The sequence below is a fragment of the Diplotaxodon limnothrissa genome, linkage group LG1 (genome assembly GCF_057381915.1).
Source record: "Diplotaxodon limnothrissa isolate DT_005_m linkage group LG1, D_limnothrissa_male_GT1.1, whole genome shotgun sequence".
NCBI lineage: Eukaryota > Metazoa > Chordata > Actinopteri > Cichliformes > Cichlidae > Diplotaxodon > Diplotaxodon limnothrissa.
In genome coordinates, this window is record NC_140596.1 from 19,879,271 (window position 1) to 19,897,197 (window position 17,927).

Sequence of the window (17,927 nt, forward strand, 5' to 3'; positions counted from 1 at the left end):
GCAACCACTTACAGGAATAGAATATTCCTCAATGCAATGAGCCCAAACATATAAGAGGTAACTAATGTATTTTACAGTACAATAACAGCAGCACAGACTTTATGACTTTACTTTTTTGTTGTTTTTTAAGAGCCAGAGAAAACCTCTGTAAAAGAAAGTCAAAATATAAATGACATTGGCAAAAATGTTCGGAGCGTAAAGACGCGAGAGTCGTATCTTGGCAAAGAGAATGTACAAAGGTGGACTGCATTGAGATGTAAAACTCAGAAATAAGAGGAATGTAGCTCAACACTGAACACGTTCAATAGGACATTCATTCAAACTTTATGCCAGAATCTATAACGCCTCTTGTTTTTAAAATCACTTGTGAATGTGTGTGTCCTATTAAAGTGCCTGAATGATCAATACAAACATAACAATGTAAAGAAAACAAACAAAAATGACCTGCATCCTCGGTAGTAGTGTACAGTACATATAGAGCTTTGGAAGCTTGGAGTTGGAACGCAGTAAGCCACAGGACAGAGGGCGCATCCACGGCGCCAGCTGAGGTAGTAGTTTGACTGAACACGAACTTCCCAGGGACCCATGGTAGCAGCTTGAAGAGAGGTGTAGCTACCTGGAAATCAGAGTCACTGGGCTGGCGGAGTGGACCAGAAAGGAGAGGGGACTGTGGCTACAAAGTCCCCTCTCCTGTCACTGAAGGTCCATGTGCAAATGATTTTTTTTTGTCCCCTCAAAGGAAGTGTAACTGCTCCTATGAGTATGAACTGTGTTAAATCTGCTAGTCCACTGACGCAACAGATAAAATCTCTTTACAACATGCTCTTATGTCATCATCCATACAATAAGAAACATTCTCATCCCTGTTCCCAAGGTTTTCTAGGCTGTTTAAAAAAAGACGTTGAAGAAGTTTTTGTTGTATTTAACAAAGCAGCTTGTGTGCGAAGCTGTTCGACGCAGATCGAGCTGAGAGGAAACCAGCTAGGAATGGTTCTCTGTGAACAGGCAGCCTGATGGCGCAGTGCAGAGGTTAATGATGCTGCGAGAAGCCAACTGGATTCTGCCCTCACCCGATTGGCCTGGACCCACTAGGGCAGCTTCATGAATAGACCATTATCAATGGAGGGGACAGGCATAGGGCAGGGAAACTGGAAGAGACTCATGTCTGCTGTGAGGGCAGCCATGGCTGCAGGATCGTGCTCTATCTGTGTCCTCAGAGCAGGGTCAATCTTGTCCAGCCGTCGCTTGATCCTCTTTGCCTCCCTCTCGCGGATCAGCCTGGCCTGCCTCTTCTCTGGTGTCTCGTTGGCCCTCTTTAATCGCATGGCCTCCCTGTCCCTCTGCAGCCTGCGTGCCCGCTGCTCCTCCGTTTCCTGCATCCTCTGCATGCGCTTGGCCTCGCGGTCCCGCAGCCGCCTCAGCTCCCTCTCTTCTTCTGTCTCACACGCCCGCTTGTTCTTCTTTGCCGTGCGCTCACGCTCCAGACGCTGCAGTCGGGCCTCCAAGGGCTCGTTCTTCCGACGCAGAGCCCATTTTCGCATCGGTGACTGGGCCGCCACTAGCTGCTGATAAGCCACGCAGCTGTTGCACACCAGCAGCACTCCGGCAGGATACACTGGCATAGGGCTCAGGATATCAGGGATAGGAGGAAGGCCTGAAGAGGAGGAGTTGAGTGCATCAGGGATTGAGGCGAGGGATGGCCCTTCAGAGAGGAGACTATCGGGCAGTGAGGGAAATGCGGGTCCCTGGTCTGTGCACGGTCCTGATCCTGGCCCAGGGCCATGACATGGTCTGGGGCCTTGACACTGGCTTGAGATATGACCCTGCCCTTGGCAGGAACGTTGGGCTTGACATAGGTTGGGATTGGGGTTAGTTGCTTGACACGGGCAAGGACCCTGACACGAACTGGGACTAGGGCCCAGTCCATGGCAAGAGTCAGTGCAGGGGCCCGGGCTGCTCATGGGGCTGCTCGAGAGGGACTGGGACATGGAACTGGTGTCCCTTCCCCCAGTAAAATCCATCCTAGTTGTGTCGAGGACTTCTTTAAGCTTCTCCCTACGACAGGAAACATGAATCAGGTAAACATCCTTTTTTTTTTTTTTTTTTTTTAAGTGGTCTGGACTCTTCCAGGGAAGCATTAGATCCCTGATAGAAAGCTTGCTCCTGTCTAAATCTTTAATGTGGGGATCATAGAGCCTTTCACTTGAGGTCTCCTAGACGAGATTTGTTTCCTGTTAAAAATAAACGTATTCATTTTATACTGCGTCTAAGTAAAATGCTTTTAGCTCTCTCACCGTCACTATAAACTAACTTTCATCTGAGTTTTGAACAGCTGGTGGGGTTTCTGTGCACACAGCCACAGCGTGCCTGAGATCACGATATCTGTGATATACTCTCTCGCTTACGTTACACAGAGACAAGAGCAGGAGGAAAAAAAAACACTAAACTATCTGAAACTAAGTGTTCAGAGCAGTCTGAAATCCGAGATTTCACCCCGCAGGGATTTTTTTCCACCAGCCTGCAACAAAGGCTTCATACATCAGACTGACAGGCATTGTTTTTGCCTTGAATTTTTGTTAGCCTGGCTCGTATGGTCACATATTTTAGGCAACAGTAAAATTTAGCTTCTGTCAAGCTGCGATGAGTTACATGACTTGAAACCACTTTGCTGCAATGGGAAGAGATGACTGATTCCATGTTAGTCGTTTCGCAAACTTTTTTGCTTCAGAGAGGAATAAGGGCCATGCGTCAAATGAACTCTGGCTAGCTCTCTGGAGAGAAGTTTAACAGGCTGTTAACAGCCTCAGAGGAGGTGACTGTTCAGAAAACACTGGTTGCCAGATGCTGGTTATGTTACTTTATTGTAGCTGGCTGGAACAACATGAAACAGCTTTTCCACGTACATCTAAGATACACCTTTTTTTGTCTCTCTTTAGAATAACAAGTATTTATGTTTTATTTTTCCAAACTTAGCAGCAAATGCTTCTGCCAACTGTAATGCTTCATGACTTTTCTCTTCTCTCCTTTTCATCACTTCACACTGCTTCTCCTTCTACAATGCGTCCTGACCTTGTCAGTGCTGTTTAAATTAGAAATGTAATGGTAGTTGCTAAGCAACACGCAAGTTTATTTCCATTAAATCTGTCATTGCAGTACTAATTTTATTCATCCCTCATGCTCTGCATTCTGTCTAATCCCACACTTGGAAAACCATTGCTCTTTCTCATTCTATTATAATGTATTAAAGAGAAAATGTGACTTCTTTTTACTCAATTTATATTTTCAAAGGTTCGACAAAAGAAAAGGTTTGTCTTTAAAAAAAGAAAAAGAAAAAAAGTAGCATGCAGTTTTTTATGTTTCTACATTACACTCCTGCCAGAATCAATTTTTAGATACTAGAAAAATTAAAAGGCCTCATTTTAAATAGCTCATCCTTCTGAATCAGTGGTGTCTTTTCACCTTGTCATAAAGGGACCACATATGAGATATTGTTTTAAAATTTTTTAAGATAAATGACATAATTAAATAATAAGCACTAAATAAACACAGAAACTTCAGGACCCGGTTAGTATAATTTTATCACAACATCTATATTCAATCTGCATTTAAGACCTGAGATGAGAGCTACAGCAGAGATGAGCTCAACCTGTTAAAGTTGTTGGTGTCTGTGAAGCGTGCACCACAGACAGCGCAGTTGGAGAGGCGGTCCTCGGAGTGGATGAGAAGATGGCGTCCAAGTGAGCCGGGCGAACTCAGGGCTCGCCCACACACTGGGCACACATAGCTCTTGGTGTTGCTCATCATAGTCGTGTGCTGTTACAAGACAGCAAACAGAGATGAGAAAAGCAGCAAACTTAAAAGATATAATAACTTTGTATTGCAGGCGATTATCAGTTTGCAATATGTTTGCAAAAGAAAAAAATAACAAAGGAAATATACATTTAAAATATTATGAACTTGAAAAGTAAAATTATAATATTTAAATTCATGTCTGCAACAGTTATAATTGATGCTGTGGTTGTTATGCATGGTAGTATAAATGCAAACAGCATACAGAGTTTAAAAAACAAAACTATGCAGCTATATGACAAAGTAGACAGATTGCAGAGCAGATAGGCTGCTGCCACACGGCTTTGAAAATTGCATTTCTTTTTTTGGTTCTGTACTAGATCGGGGCAGGTGAGACGATGTTATTCTCACCTGGTAGACATGGGAGATGAGCTTATCTGGGCTGCTGAAATCCAGCGGGCAGAGAGGACAAACAAAGTTGTTGCTGTGCTCTCCCCCTTCCTCGCTCTCCTGAGGAAAGTCAAGAACCATTTAAACTCGTTTCAGAAGCACATTAACACTACATTCAAATGATTTTACACCTACATCTTACAGTTGTAAATCACAAATCTGAATTCTGAGTTATTTATTAAATTAAGATTTCCAATTTGTATGATGGCAGTTAAAACGTAAAAGAGGCCTTGTTTTGGTCTGAAGCATTTTCACAAGTGGATGAAGATGTGTTGAGTGCATGACTGAGCAAAATTCCCACAAGTCCCGGTGACTCACTGACAGTGACATCACACTGTGTGCTGAGACAGATGTGACTCACAGAACATTTTCAAACAGAAGGTGCAGGCAGAAAACATATTGGTTGGACCTGGGGGTGTCTAATAACTCAAAGGGCACTTTTGAATAAAAATATTGGGCCAGACCTCTTCATCTTTGAATCCAGGTGTTCTCGAACCATTGCACAGGTCTAAAAAAATCAAACAGCCATATGGTCTGCCTTTACAAACATTTGTGAAAAAATGGTTTGCTATCTGAATTCATGTGTGTTGCTGTAAAATGACGCCAGCGTTGCGAGGACAAGTCCGTTCATGAAATTTCTTCCCTCACAAACAGTCACGATCAGCTGTAAGCTGTATTATTGCAAAGTGGAAGCTTTTAGGAACCACAGCAACTCATCTGTGAATGTGACAGATCATGTAAAGTTACAGAGCAGTGCATAAAATTCACCAACGCTCTGCTGATTCAGTAACTGCATGTGGTTTCATGGCATGGGTTTCCATGGCTCCTGTAGATGTACTAAGTAGGTAGCCCACTACTCCCCCCACACTTTTACTATATTAGTGATGTCTTTTAACTGATTATTTATCATTTTCACTTTTATCTTTTCAAAGTAATAAAACAAAAATGTCAAAAGTTTATTATGTTAATTGTTATTTTGCATACAAATAGAAAGATTTTGGTGAAATATCACTACTTCCTTTCCGGTTATCTCAGGAGAAATATCTGCAATATTCTCTAGCACAGCACATTAGCTTTAAATTCACAGATGCATGAACCTAATTAAACATCATAAAACTGGAGCAGATGACAGGGTGGGCATCTAGATGCAAATTACGGTTCACATTGACTTGTTTTTCATGCACGACTGATGGATGAGAGTTGATAAATTCTTTTCACGCCTACCAACTCGTTTATAAACCACATATTTCATAATCAAACAGATGCAGGGCAGATACTTGTCTTCATTTTTTTTTTAAATCTCTGTCGTGTTTTGTTTGTGTGTTTATTCCACACCACAACGTTACCAGTATGGTCTCTTCTAGTGTAATGCATAAGTTGTGTTCAAACTAATTGATGATGTGCCAAGAAGTTGTTTTCAAAGACGTACACAGTGAGAAATAGATAAAATTATTTTTCCAGTTATGAGAACCTTACCACAACCTTTGTGCGTGTTCCTTTTTTGTATTTGTTAGAATGAAATAAACATTATTGCCATTCAAAGCACCATCATAACAAACACTGGAGTGAAGGTGTCTAAATTAGCAGCCCTCTCACCTCTTTGACTCCTGCTCCTTGTAGGAGACACTGCGTTCTCTTGGTGGTCATGTGGTCGTCAGCAGAGGTGTTGGAGGACGAGTCTTCGCCGTGGTTTTCTGGGTCACTATCGCTGTCTTCTATGGAGGCAAACACAGCCCTATCAATATGGACAGACAACAAAACACAGGGCAGGGCTTATTCTCACTAACACCCCTCATTCCAAGGACATTCCTACAGAGTCCAACAGTCCTTCCCTGACCCTTCCCTCCATCCTGTACCTGAGAAGCTATCCTGCCCTTGGACTTCCTGGGAGTTGTTGCTGCAGCATTCACTGTCCTCTGTGAATTCGTCTCTGCCATCCATGTTAATAGTGTGCTGGAGTCCTGTGATGGTTGAAGTGTGGAATGGCCCTGGAGATAGAAAGACAGTAGAAGGACCGTCGGTAAGATTCTTGAAAAGTTGACTTTCTCACTTGTGGTACATGTAGAAAAAGCCAACAAGCTCTTTCAAACTAGGCTTCAAGACAAGACTGGAGTTGACCTTCTCATAGTCTTGAGACACAACCATAAGACCCGTCATGCCAGTATTAACAACATGTTGGAAATGGACACCAACAGAAACTGTACTACAGGCTAAATCAGCACTCCATCCTTCTAAGATTGGGAGCTACATTCAGCAAAGGAGAGTAGGAGTGGGCCTGTTTCCAGATAGACCCTTGTGGAACAAAGGAAAATGGCGAAAGCTGGTAGTTTTAGAACTCCAGTGGCAGGAGGCGGCTGCAAGATTTGCTAATCTTAGAAGCCCAACAGCAAAAGTGGATGAAGTGGGAAATATTGAATAAAGGGACAATCAACTGGAAACGCACTCAGGCACATCATGACTTTAATTAAAGTGAGCCTTTGTCAAGGCAGGTATACTTAGAGACACAACCAGGTGCTGAAGTCTCTGTCTATCAATGCCAAAAGAGCAGCACCACTGCCACTTTAAGAACAATGACAAAAATACCCTCCATCACTGACCAGGAAGACTTTTGAAGGAGGTTGTTACTAGAAAATGTTCTTTGATACAGGTCAACAGCTTATAATCCCATCAGAAATAGTTGCTTCTGCCCAAAGACCAGATCTGGTACTTTGGTCCACCACTCTCTGTATTGTCTACTTTATAGAACTAAAAGTACCATGGGAAAAAGCTGTGACACACTCAGCTGAAATCAGATGCAGAGCATTGAGGCTGGATAGCAACAGTTTAGCATTCCACAGTTAAACTTATTAAACACTTGGAGATGCACAGCCAAACCCTATGCCACCACCTTCAAGGTGATTCCAGGGATTGCTTAGCGCTGCAGTCAATGGCTGTGGATGAGGAGGAAAGACCCCAGCTGTGCGCCAAGATGTTAGGGACAAACACCCAGATCTGATTCGCCTGTGGTGGACCTGCCCCGGTACAGGGTGTACAGGGAGTGCAGAATTATTAGGCAAATGAGTATTTTGTCCACATCATCCTCTTCATGCATGTTGTCTTACTCCAAGCTGTATAGGCTCGAAAGCCTACTGCCAATTAAGCATATTAGGTGATGTGCATCTCTGTAATGAGAAGGGGTGTGGTCTAATGACATCAACACCCTATATCAGGTGTGCATAATTATTAGGCAACGTCCTTTCCTTTGGCAAAATGGGTCAAAAGAAGGACTTGACAGGCTCAGAAAAGTCAAAAATGGTGAGATATCTTGCAGAGGGATGCAGCAGTCTCAAAATTGCAAAGCTTCTGAAGCATGATCATCGAACAATCAAGCGTTTCATTCAAAATAGTCAACAGGGTCGCAAGAAGCGTGTGGAAAAACCAAGGCGCAAAATAACTGCCCATGAACTGAGAAAAGTCAAGCGTGCAGCTGCCAAGATGCCACTTGCCACCAGTTTGGCCATATTTCAGAGCTGCAACATCACTGGAGTGCCCAAAAGCACAAGGTGTGCAATACTCAGAGACATGGCCAAGGTAAGAAAGGCTGAAAGACGACCACCACTGAACAAGACACACAAGCTGAAACGTCAAGACTGGGCCAAGAAATATGTCAAGACTGGTTTTTCTAAGGTTTTATGGACTGATGAAATGAGAGTGAGTCTTGATGGGCCCGTGGCTGGATTGGTAAAGGGCAGAGAGCTCCAGTCCGACTCAGATGCCAGCAAGGTGGAGGTGGAGTACTGATTTGGGCTGGTATCATCAAAGATGAGCTTGTGGGGCCTTTTCGGGTTGAGGATGGAGTCAAGCTCAACTCCCAGTCCTACTGCCAGTTCCTGGAAGACACCTTCTTCAAGCAGTGGTACAGGAAGAAGTCTGCATCCTTCAAGAAAAACATGATTTTCATGCAGGACAATGCTCCATCACACGCGTCCAAGTACTCCACAGCGTGGCTGGCAAGAAAGGGTATAAAAGAAGAAAAACTAATGACATGGCCTCCTTGTTCACCTGATCTGAACCCCATTGAGAACCTGTGGTCCATCATCAAATATGAGATTTACAAGGAGGGAAAACAGTACACCTCTCTGAACAGTGTGTGGGAGGCTGTGGTTGCTGCTGCACGCAATGTTGATGGTGAACAGATCAAAACACTGACAGAATCCATGGATGGCAGGCTTTTGAGTGTCCTTGCAAAGAAAGGTGGCTATATTGGTCGCTAATTTGTTTTTGTTCTGTTTTTGAATGTCAGAAATGTATATTTGTGAATGTGGAGATGTTATATTGGTTTCACTGGTAAAAATAAATAATTGAAATGGGTATATATTTGTTTTTTGTTAAGTTGCCTAATAATTATGCACAGTAATAGTCACCTGCACACACAGATATCCCCCTAAAATAGCTAAAACTAAAAACAAACTAAAAACTACTTCCAAAAACATTCAGCTTTGATATTAATGAGTTTTTTGGGTTCATTGAGAACATGGTTGTTGTTCAATAATAAAATTATTCCTCAAAAATACAACTTGCCTAATAATTCTGCACTCCCTGTATTGTAAGCAAAAAGTCACAACACCTAAAGATGCTGAGAAATACAAATGAGGATGTGTCCCTAACATATCCTGGACATTGATAGAACAATAATCTTATACAGAGGACAACTACTACCATCTGGTTCTATGCGTCAAAATCTTGGGCCATAATAGTGTGCCTTAATAGTACTGCAGGTATACTTTTTGTGCAGTTAAATATTAAAAAGCCATGACTGACAGTCACTGGCCTTCAGCCTGACTGCAGCTGTTGTTGGAAGGAGTTAAAAATGCCAACATGTTGCCAAGGAAGCTAAAGAGGCACCTGGAATCCTGACATAACTTCAGAGAGAAATCTCCACTTCAGCAGATGCTGGATCAGAACCAGGGACAACAAGACTGCCTGTTGGATTGTGTATGACAGAATCTGATGAGTTTAGTGCAGCCTATAGTGAAGCACAAAAAGAACTGAAGGCTTTTTGCTCAAAAATATCTTCATCTGACTGCACAATCAGAAGAACTGATGATATTCCAAATGAGGCTTCTTTTATAGGTATACCTTGAAATTTTGTCCTGCCTTGGGCACAAAAAGAAAACGATTCTGAGCAACTGTCTCTACCCATACATTGTACCCGGCATATGAAAGCTTTATCTCCATAGCAACTTCATTACAGCATCCGCTACTGTAGTGTATCACAAGAAGGTATAAATCTTTAAATCTTTTAATAGAAGTGGTTTCACCTATTGCTGAAGTTCCATGGTTTGATCACACTTAATGTGGATCACGCCATCCAATTACAATTAAAAAATCTTGAGATTATTGCAGAAATATAACACGCTAATGAAAACAAAACCTATAATCAGAGCAAAACTGATAGAAAGCTGTCCCAGAGAGTAAATTATTGAAACCATTCTACCTTTTTCTTAGCACTCTGGGGGCGCGATCAGCTTGAGAAGAACTTCTTAGCAGATTCATCTGGTTTTATATGACCTATACAACAAGCAGCAGGATTCATACAAAAGCAGCGAGACAAGCCCAGTTGCATATATGCATGCACATTTACTTCATTTGCATCCCAACCCCCACTATTTTTACACACATATACAATCACAGATACATGCTAGCTGTTCCGACAGCCATGCTGCAGTCCCACGGGGGTAGCAGCCTGCACTGTTATCCTGCAGCTAACTGCCTAGCTGCTCCGTTTCTCTCTCTCTCCTTCAGTACCACCCACACACTGAACAGCCTGGCTCGCCCTCTGTCCTCCCAGCTTATATATGGAGCTCTGTCTACTTCTATATCTTTACCATCAGCTCCGAGGGGGAGGATAAAGCTTTGCACCATGACAGCCCATATGTAGCTCATTTCACTTGCCGCGATGCCACACTTTATTGTACACAGCGGCTCTTTTTGGCTGCAGGATGCGATGCAATCCCTTCACTTTTCTTCTTATTACACTGGACTCCGCAAATGCTCATTCAACTGCCAGCACTGCTCCTTTGGATGCAGTCTTGGTGAAAACTCCTCTGGCATTCACACATAGGAACATCACCACTTGAGATAGCGAAAATTAATGATAGCTTAAAATCCAATTTTCTTCCCTTGTGTGCTCCCTCTCCATTTACACAGATCAGAAGATGGGAGAGAGAGATCCTGACTTCAGTTACCTGAGACTGGCAGAAGTAATTACAGCATTCATCACAATCCTGAGGTACTGTGCACGGTGCACAGACACACACTTTCTCTTTTATTGTGTGTGTGAGCAAGACAGAAGTATAATCTTAAAGCTAGTCATTTGGCTACTTGTGAGAAGTTGGTATGTGAACACAGTTTGGGCACTTTTCCCACAGAAATCCAAGCATTCGTTAGAGTGGGTCCGAGTATTGAACTGTGAACTACTACAACAGGCTGGCTTCTCGGCACATAGCCAATGATTGATGTGTGAGAGATACCCATCCCCCCACCGCTACGGTTCTGTCTGTACATCTGTCTCTCCTTGCTCCCCCCCGCCGCCACCATCACCACTACCCACCCTCCTCGCTCCCTCAGTCTCTAGCACTGCGATGTTATCTCTGAGTCTGTGTGTCTGTAGGCAGGAGGTGACGCAGTGTCTGACTGAATCCAGACAAAGAGACAAACTCATCAGCCAAGAGACACACACAAGAGGGAGAGGGCTGGTTGGGGGGGGGGGGGGCAGGCCGGGGGTGGTAGGGTGACGGAGGGGTAGTGCGCAAAACAAAACAGACAAAAGACAGAATGCCAAAACTCTACTCAAACACAGAGCAATGGGGGTCCTGTTGAATTCAAAGGCCCCTCCTTCTCCTTTTCAGCAGCCATCCCCTCCAAAAATGCACACATGCAGACACACAACACTGTCTGAATCTGCAGAAGTACTGGGGCCCCCCCCTCTTACGTCCACAGACTTTCTGGAGAACAAGGACGGTGGGCCAGACATCGGATCAGTTCTCACCACGAATAACCTACATGTTTAGATTAGGATTTTGCTTCAACTACAAGACTGACAAACACCTTGTAGCCACACGAGACTCAAAGTTGGATTCATAACAGCCCCCCCACCTGAGAACTCAATTTCATAGTTGGATCAACAATACATATATAATGTGAAATATTCTGAAATAACACCTTATTTGTTATAATTAATACTAATAAAGGTTTTCAGAACTTCTACATTTAGGTACAGAAAAATTATGAAACCAAAGCCTCACATATACTGTTACACAAATATACTGTACTTCCCTGACAGGCATCCACTTGACACCACGAGGGTATGCACCACCACCTCCAAACAAAATACTTTTATGTAATGCATAAAAATCTTGAGTATTGTTGTACATCAAACTTAACAGCTAGACAGACACCGCTGTTGTATCATTGTCTGGAATTCCCTGTGTGTGTGTTTGTGTGTGTGTGTGTGCCTACTACTGAGTGTGTGCATTTGTGTGTGTGTGTGAGCATGTGCATGTGTGTCAGCCCGCCTGCCTGTCAGACTGTCTCCCTGCCTGTCTGGTCTGTCAGTCTGTCTGGTCTGACCCACTCAAAGGGGACAGCTCTTTGAATGCAATTCATACCTCACAAGAAAAGACAGGTAAAACAAATCATGGTGAGGAAGAATGAAAGTTGGTGTGCAAAAGGTGTCCTTCTGCACTCACAAGAATTTAAAAAACAAACAACATATTATACAACAGTCTTGGGGCCTCCTGAGGCCTTTCGCTCACTCTCAAAGGTGTTTCAGAGCAACAAATGAGCTCATTAGCTCACAGGGATGACTGCGGTCTGCAGCAAGTGTGAGATGCATTTCTCCAGAAGTTTAAACAAACTCTTTAGAAAGGAGGGTCGCAGCATACTTCAGTAGATTACACTGGGCAATCCCCTTCAGTGGACAAAAACTAGCTTAAGATAAGAGGTCAGCAGGGTAAGCACTGACAAGAGCATCCTGGTAGAAGATGAGTCACCAACAAAATATCTACATTAGAGGGTCTCCCAAGAGCTCCTGAGATCTGCTTCAATAAATTTATCTGTGCTTTATAAAAATATGACACTATTTTAAAATAGAATTTGGTCAACAAATGTCAGTAATCCAGTCAGTATGCATTACACTGTAAGCGACCAGTAAGCCCAAGGTCCCTTCTTTAAATGGAAGAAATTACTATTTAGCTAAAAAATTATTTAACAGATGAGCAGCAAACCATCACATATAAACAACAGAAACCAGATGTTTGTTTATTCAGATGACTGCTTACCATTAAAATAAAATCTTAATTAAAATCTGGGATGGAAAACTAAGATGTTGAACAGAATTAGAAAGTAAGCATGAAAAGTGTTTGTGTAGTAGAAAAATATTAGACGTATCATTCAATAAGGGAAGAAAGGGGAAATAACAGAAACACTCTTGCATACAACACAAGGGAAGTCTTTCTGCTTGTGTGCTCAGTAATGCTCTCCTGCAATCTTGTCCTAAATCTGAGCTGTCAGAGAAAACTGAATCAAGTGCACGCATAGCTACTGTTTGTACAAGCTGAAACCTCTGTCCCTTCTGTTCATGGTTTAGTCATAGGTGGGGGGTTTTTTGTTTTGTTTTTTTAAATGCCTCATACTTTTTTTTTTTTTTTTAAAAAGAGCAGATAACTGACAAAAATAACATCTCAAAACTGAAACCAGAAACATGGTTAGCCACAAGCCTTGATACCTAAATTAACTGAAAGATTCTTTCACACAACATTTCTAGTCAATATAAGCTTGTCGGCCTTAAAGGAGAGATATTTATAAAAAATATTTTAAGCCTGTAATCAGCACCAACAAGTAATAAGCTCCACTATTAAAATACAAGTGATAGTGGCTACTTAAATTATTTTTAAAAATGTACCAGGAGTGTGCTCTTTCACATATTATGTAACACATTCAGTTATTTGTCATTACATGCTGCAATAGTGTAGCTTGCATTGTTATAAGCTTGTGTACCTGTATGTGTGTGAGTACTTTGGCAGGTGTTTGTCTGTCTGTGGGTAGCTTGTTGTTGTGATTTGGCACTGTATAAATAAAATTGAACTGAAGTGAAAGACAGTGCCAACAACAGTACTAATCACACACACACAAAACTTTACAGATGAGATCTAAATGAGGCCGAGTTTGAGATTGTGTGTGGTGCGGCGAGTATTTGCATTAAAGTGTAGTAATGCCTTCTGATCACCAGACAAGGTTTTTCCTGGCTCAAAATTGGCCTTTTGGGGATGACGCCACATACAGGTAAGGTGAGAGTATTGGGTATCTTACATATCTTAGTTATTTTTAAACAACTGATAAATGAAAAAGCGAGTCGGGTTAAAGACTAAATTTAACCCTACATAAAAACTGACTGATAGTTTTATCACTGTGCGAGTGGTTTTTCTGTGGTGTGGTAAACACTAAAATTATGCTGGAAAAACCTTGCAAGATGGTCACTATTGATTTTCTAGTCTGTTGAGTGCATCTGACCTGAGCTTGCTCTCACTGCATTTATTGCCCATTTTATGCCCGTTTCTTTTGTTTTCATATACCTGTAAATAATAACTGTGGTCAAGTGGGACCGCACTAAGATTGGATCAAAGTGGCTGCATCACCCGTCAACACGCTGGCATTAAGTATGCATGGTTATTACTGCATTATTACCAAGCATGATAGAGTAGCTATTATTGGTTTCTACTTGTGATTCTGTGTGTGTCATCATGGTAAAATGTACCATAGAGATACCTCAAACTGAATTTCGAAAATGCTGACAGTTGTTTGTATATGTGTCTGTGGGCAAATTTTTCCAGTGCAGTAATGTCACAAAAGCTGTAAGGCGCTGACACAAAACATTACATATCTGTATTCTTCAGCGAAATAACGGTTAAGTCAGAAGATGGGTGTGGTCCAACTCATGAGTGCTGAATACTTAGTACTAATGAGTCTAAATGTCAGTATTCTGGCATGTGTCACAACTTGTGTGATCCCACTGCAAGATGGTCTCTAGTTATAGGGCTCATGGGCTGGATCACACAAGTTTACCAGCTTGGCATCAACTACAAACCTGCCACATTTCATGGCTTTATCTGTTATTTTGGCAAAACCTGTTCCCAAATATACACATTTTGGCACATTCCAAAAAGGTTTTTACCTTCAATACAAAGAAAAGTCACCAGGACTGTAATATTTAAAAAACCCCAAAAAAACCCAGTAGTCTTGGTAAATGGGGGTTGATTTACTCAAACTTAAAATACATGTTTGTTTATCAAATAATCAAAGAATTCTGATAAGGAAGTTACCACTCTTTGCATTGGCTCTATGTGGACCAATCACACTTACAGCCACCTCACAAAATCCAACTTCCACCCATGAAAAAACAAACAAACCCAAAACTCAATGCATGCACAAAAGCACCTGCCAAAATACTCAAAACTAATTCTGTGGTAGTTCCTGCAACAGTAGGTGTCCTGGGACTGCATTTTAAAACTATGATACACATGCATATCTTTTTGGACAATCTTCATAGAGTTAAAATACTCCCTAACCCCTTACCCTCACATTAACCATCACAATTAAAGTGCTAACCCTAACCTACCTCTACCTCAAAAAATAAATAAATAAAAACAAAAAACAACTTTTGAACCCCAAACTGCCTTTTGCCTAATTCCTGGTTCTTTAAAAGCTGTCTGGCAACACAAATATCATTAGTTACGATGTTTATATCCTACAAATATAGATAAAACAAACAAACAAACACACACGGAGAGAGAGAAAACTCACAATGCTTGCCTCGCAGCGTGATCATGTCAACCGACCCAAGTATACACGGATAGCGCAAGTGTCATCAATAAAACTCGTGAAATAGTAAGAGAGACAATACCTGAAATACCTACAGTTAACTTTGAAGGGGTTGGTCTGTTTTCGCCTGGACATATTACTGCCCAAACCGGTTGGAAAAATTGAAAAAAAGAAAAGAAAAAAAGAATATCCTAACCCCGGACGGTCCAAGTATGTTCAGAGGGAGCAGATGATGAAGAAAATAATAATATAAAAAAATCAAATCGTTTAGATCAGAAACTGGGTCGTTTTCGGAGATTAAAAAATAAAAAAACGGGCACATTTAAGAGTCACATTCTTGCGGTCTTTTTTGTTGTTGTCTTTTTTAAAAGCCCCTTCTTCAGCCGATTATCGGGTTAAGACGATGTCCAAGCCCGGACAGAGAGACTCCGAGCAGCTCCGAGCTGCTCCGATCCCGATCCGCTGGCACCCGCGCACAACTGCAGCGCAGCACGAGCTCAGCTGATATCTAAACGTAAAAGGAATGAAGCTAACGTCGAACAGCATTGTGGGATGTGTAGGGACGCAGGGGAGTTCAAGTGAAAGATACTATGCTGCATTCAGGTCGTGTGGGAGAAAAAAACCCGACCATGTTCAAATATCAATTTAAAGTAAGTAAATTTCTGTGGGCGGTTTTGACGAAGCAATGATTCCTATTTAACTTCATAAGCTCTGTAACTATAACCTGACAATGACACCTCAACTAATAACTAATAAATATCCATCCAAGGACTACTCAGCACATCACATCCCCAATAAACACTATCATAAGAACTCACCTACGCATCTGAAATCTACCGAAAATAAATGAATAAATAGATAGATAAATAAAACATAAAAACAAACCCATAATCTGAAAGGACCTTGAAGGATTAATGTGTCAAATCATATTCTTAGGTTAAATTATTGTTCTAATCATATTCTTGTATTATGAATATTGTTATTAAATAGAAAGGGGAAATTAATGTTCAAGCAATTATTTTGCACTTACACAGTTGATAAGTCAGTTACACTTTTGAGTTCATGTTGCCATTAGACAAAGAGTACAAACACAACATACAACGGGATGCTGCATCCTGTCACAGTGACAAAGTAAACTTTTTTTCCTGCTGTATGGCCAAATGAAGAAACTGACAACATACAGAAGCCTTCTAGAGTGATTCTGGACAACCAAATTTAAAAAAGAAAAGTACAGTATGCAACAAATAAATAGCACATCTTTAGATTTACAACAAACAAAAAACTAAACTGAAAACTGCAACGACTCAGTTCTGTTTAGTACAGATATACACTCAGTATTTCTGTAACTTACATTATACAATATAAGTCTTTTGTTTTACACAATGAAATTATGTGAGAGCGGCAGTCCAGGGAGTGTGCTAGGGCCTCATAGGAGAATTTTTACAATAAATACACACATAAAAAAATACATTCAATTTGGCATTTTTCGATTAACAGGGATATATTTTTAAGATTACCACTAAAGTGTATAGATAAACCTATAGGATAGAGGTACTTTTATAGGCTAAATAAAATGATCATCCAGTCCTTCACTTTCCTTGAGTGAAGTGTGTGTGTGTGTGTGTGTGTGGGGGGGGGGGGGGGGGGGGGGGGCAGTTGTAGCCTATCCCAGTCAGAGTCAGGGTATACCATGGACAAGCTGCCAATCTATTGCAGGGCTAACCCATAGAGACAACTATTCAAACTCATATTCACACTTGAAGCTAATTTAGGATCACCAGTTAATCTAACCCCATGCATGTCTTTGACCTGTGGGAGGAAGTTAAGAGTTTTCGGAGAGTGAACCCACCATACAGATGTGGAAAGAACATCCAGAAAGGCCTCAGACTGAATTTAAACCAAGAAGCTTCTTGCTGTGAGGCGACAGTGCTATTTCAAATAATTAAAAAAAATACATGAACATTTACTTTTTATTATGCATATATTTTTTATTCTAAAATGCACAGAGATGCCTCCACTGATTGGACACTGACAAAGCTGAGAGTATTTTTCTGTTACAAAAGCCTTACTATTTCTGAGCCTCTCGCACAGTTTGTGATACCTTTGTGCTCCCTTTAGCCATAATAGGAAGAAAAAGTAGTGCTACAATTGATCATGACACTTGTAATTTCATTTTCAACTCTCTTTCTAACTGCATATCCTACAGTCAACACTAGATGTCGCTACAAACCGTTGGACTGTCAATGTCATAACATTGCATGTAGTCGTCATCACTGACTGCCACGAGTAAACTGACCGCAGCACCACATTGACCGGGTGAAAATGTACTCTTCCGCACGCTCGAGCAAAAATATGCCATCTCAACAAAATAATCTCGTCAGGTCATGAAATCGCCTTTGTGAGGCAAGTGGCAGATGACACACATTCAGACGCAAACGGCACGTCACGTTATGCACTGTTATTTAGATATCCAGTCAGTGAGTACAACGGGATAACATCAGCTAGCTGGCTAATGATAACAAGCCTAACGTTAGCCCATTATAGTTACTGTGAGAACGATGGAAGCGAACAAGCCACACAGCAATTAGTAAATGATAAGAAAGGGTTGAGTACAGTCACCTACCTACATCTCCCATCATAATGAAGACATAATTCAACTATTACCCATGTTGTCCAGTGAACATATGAGGCAGGAGTCTCGAGTAAGGGGCACAGACTGTGATTAAGTCCTCCCGTACAGCTAACGTTACTGTACGCTGATGATAAACATGAGCTCTTCTTTCGCGAACCCCTTGCGATCTGTCAGTGTAACCCTCCGCCTGCGGTAG

General features: G+C 41.6%; 1 protein-coding gene across 1 annotated transcript; it reads right to left on the reverse strand.

The window, feature by feature from the left end:
• Window positions 1-349: 349 nt before the first annotated feature.
• Window positions 350-17,866, reverse strand: znf821 (zinc finger protein 821). The gene is made up of 6 exons (XM_085376061.1): window positions 17,723-17,866; window positions 6,096-6,227; window positions 5,836-5,954; window positions 4,201-4,299; window positions 3,647-3,813; window positions 350-2,055 (listed from the first exon to the last, which is right to left on the reverse strand). Exons 1-6 carry the CDS (start codon window positions 17,736-17,738, stop codon window positions 1,089-1,091), a joined length of 1,500 nt encoding a protein of 499 aa, XP_085232187.1. The 5' UTR covers window positions 17,739-17,866; the 3' UTR covers window positions 350-1,088.
• Between the last annotated feature and the right edge of the window lie 61 nt (window positions 17,867-17,927).

What these genes read in the sequence shown, in the direction of transcription:
- znf821 (XM_085376061.1), bottom strand. An exon ending in AGGGCAGGATAGCTTCTCAG is followed by an intron (nt 5,955 to 6,095) that starts GTACAGGATGGA and finishes TTGCCTCCATAG; the next exon opens with AAGACAGCGATAGTGACCCA. An exon ending in GACACCAACAACTTTAACAG is followed by an intron (nt 2,056 to 3,646) that starts GTTGAGCTCATC and finishes TTCCTGTCGTAG; the next exon opens with GGAGAAGCTTAAAGAAGTCC.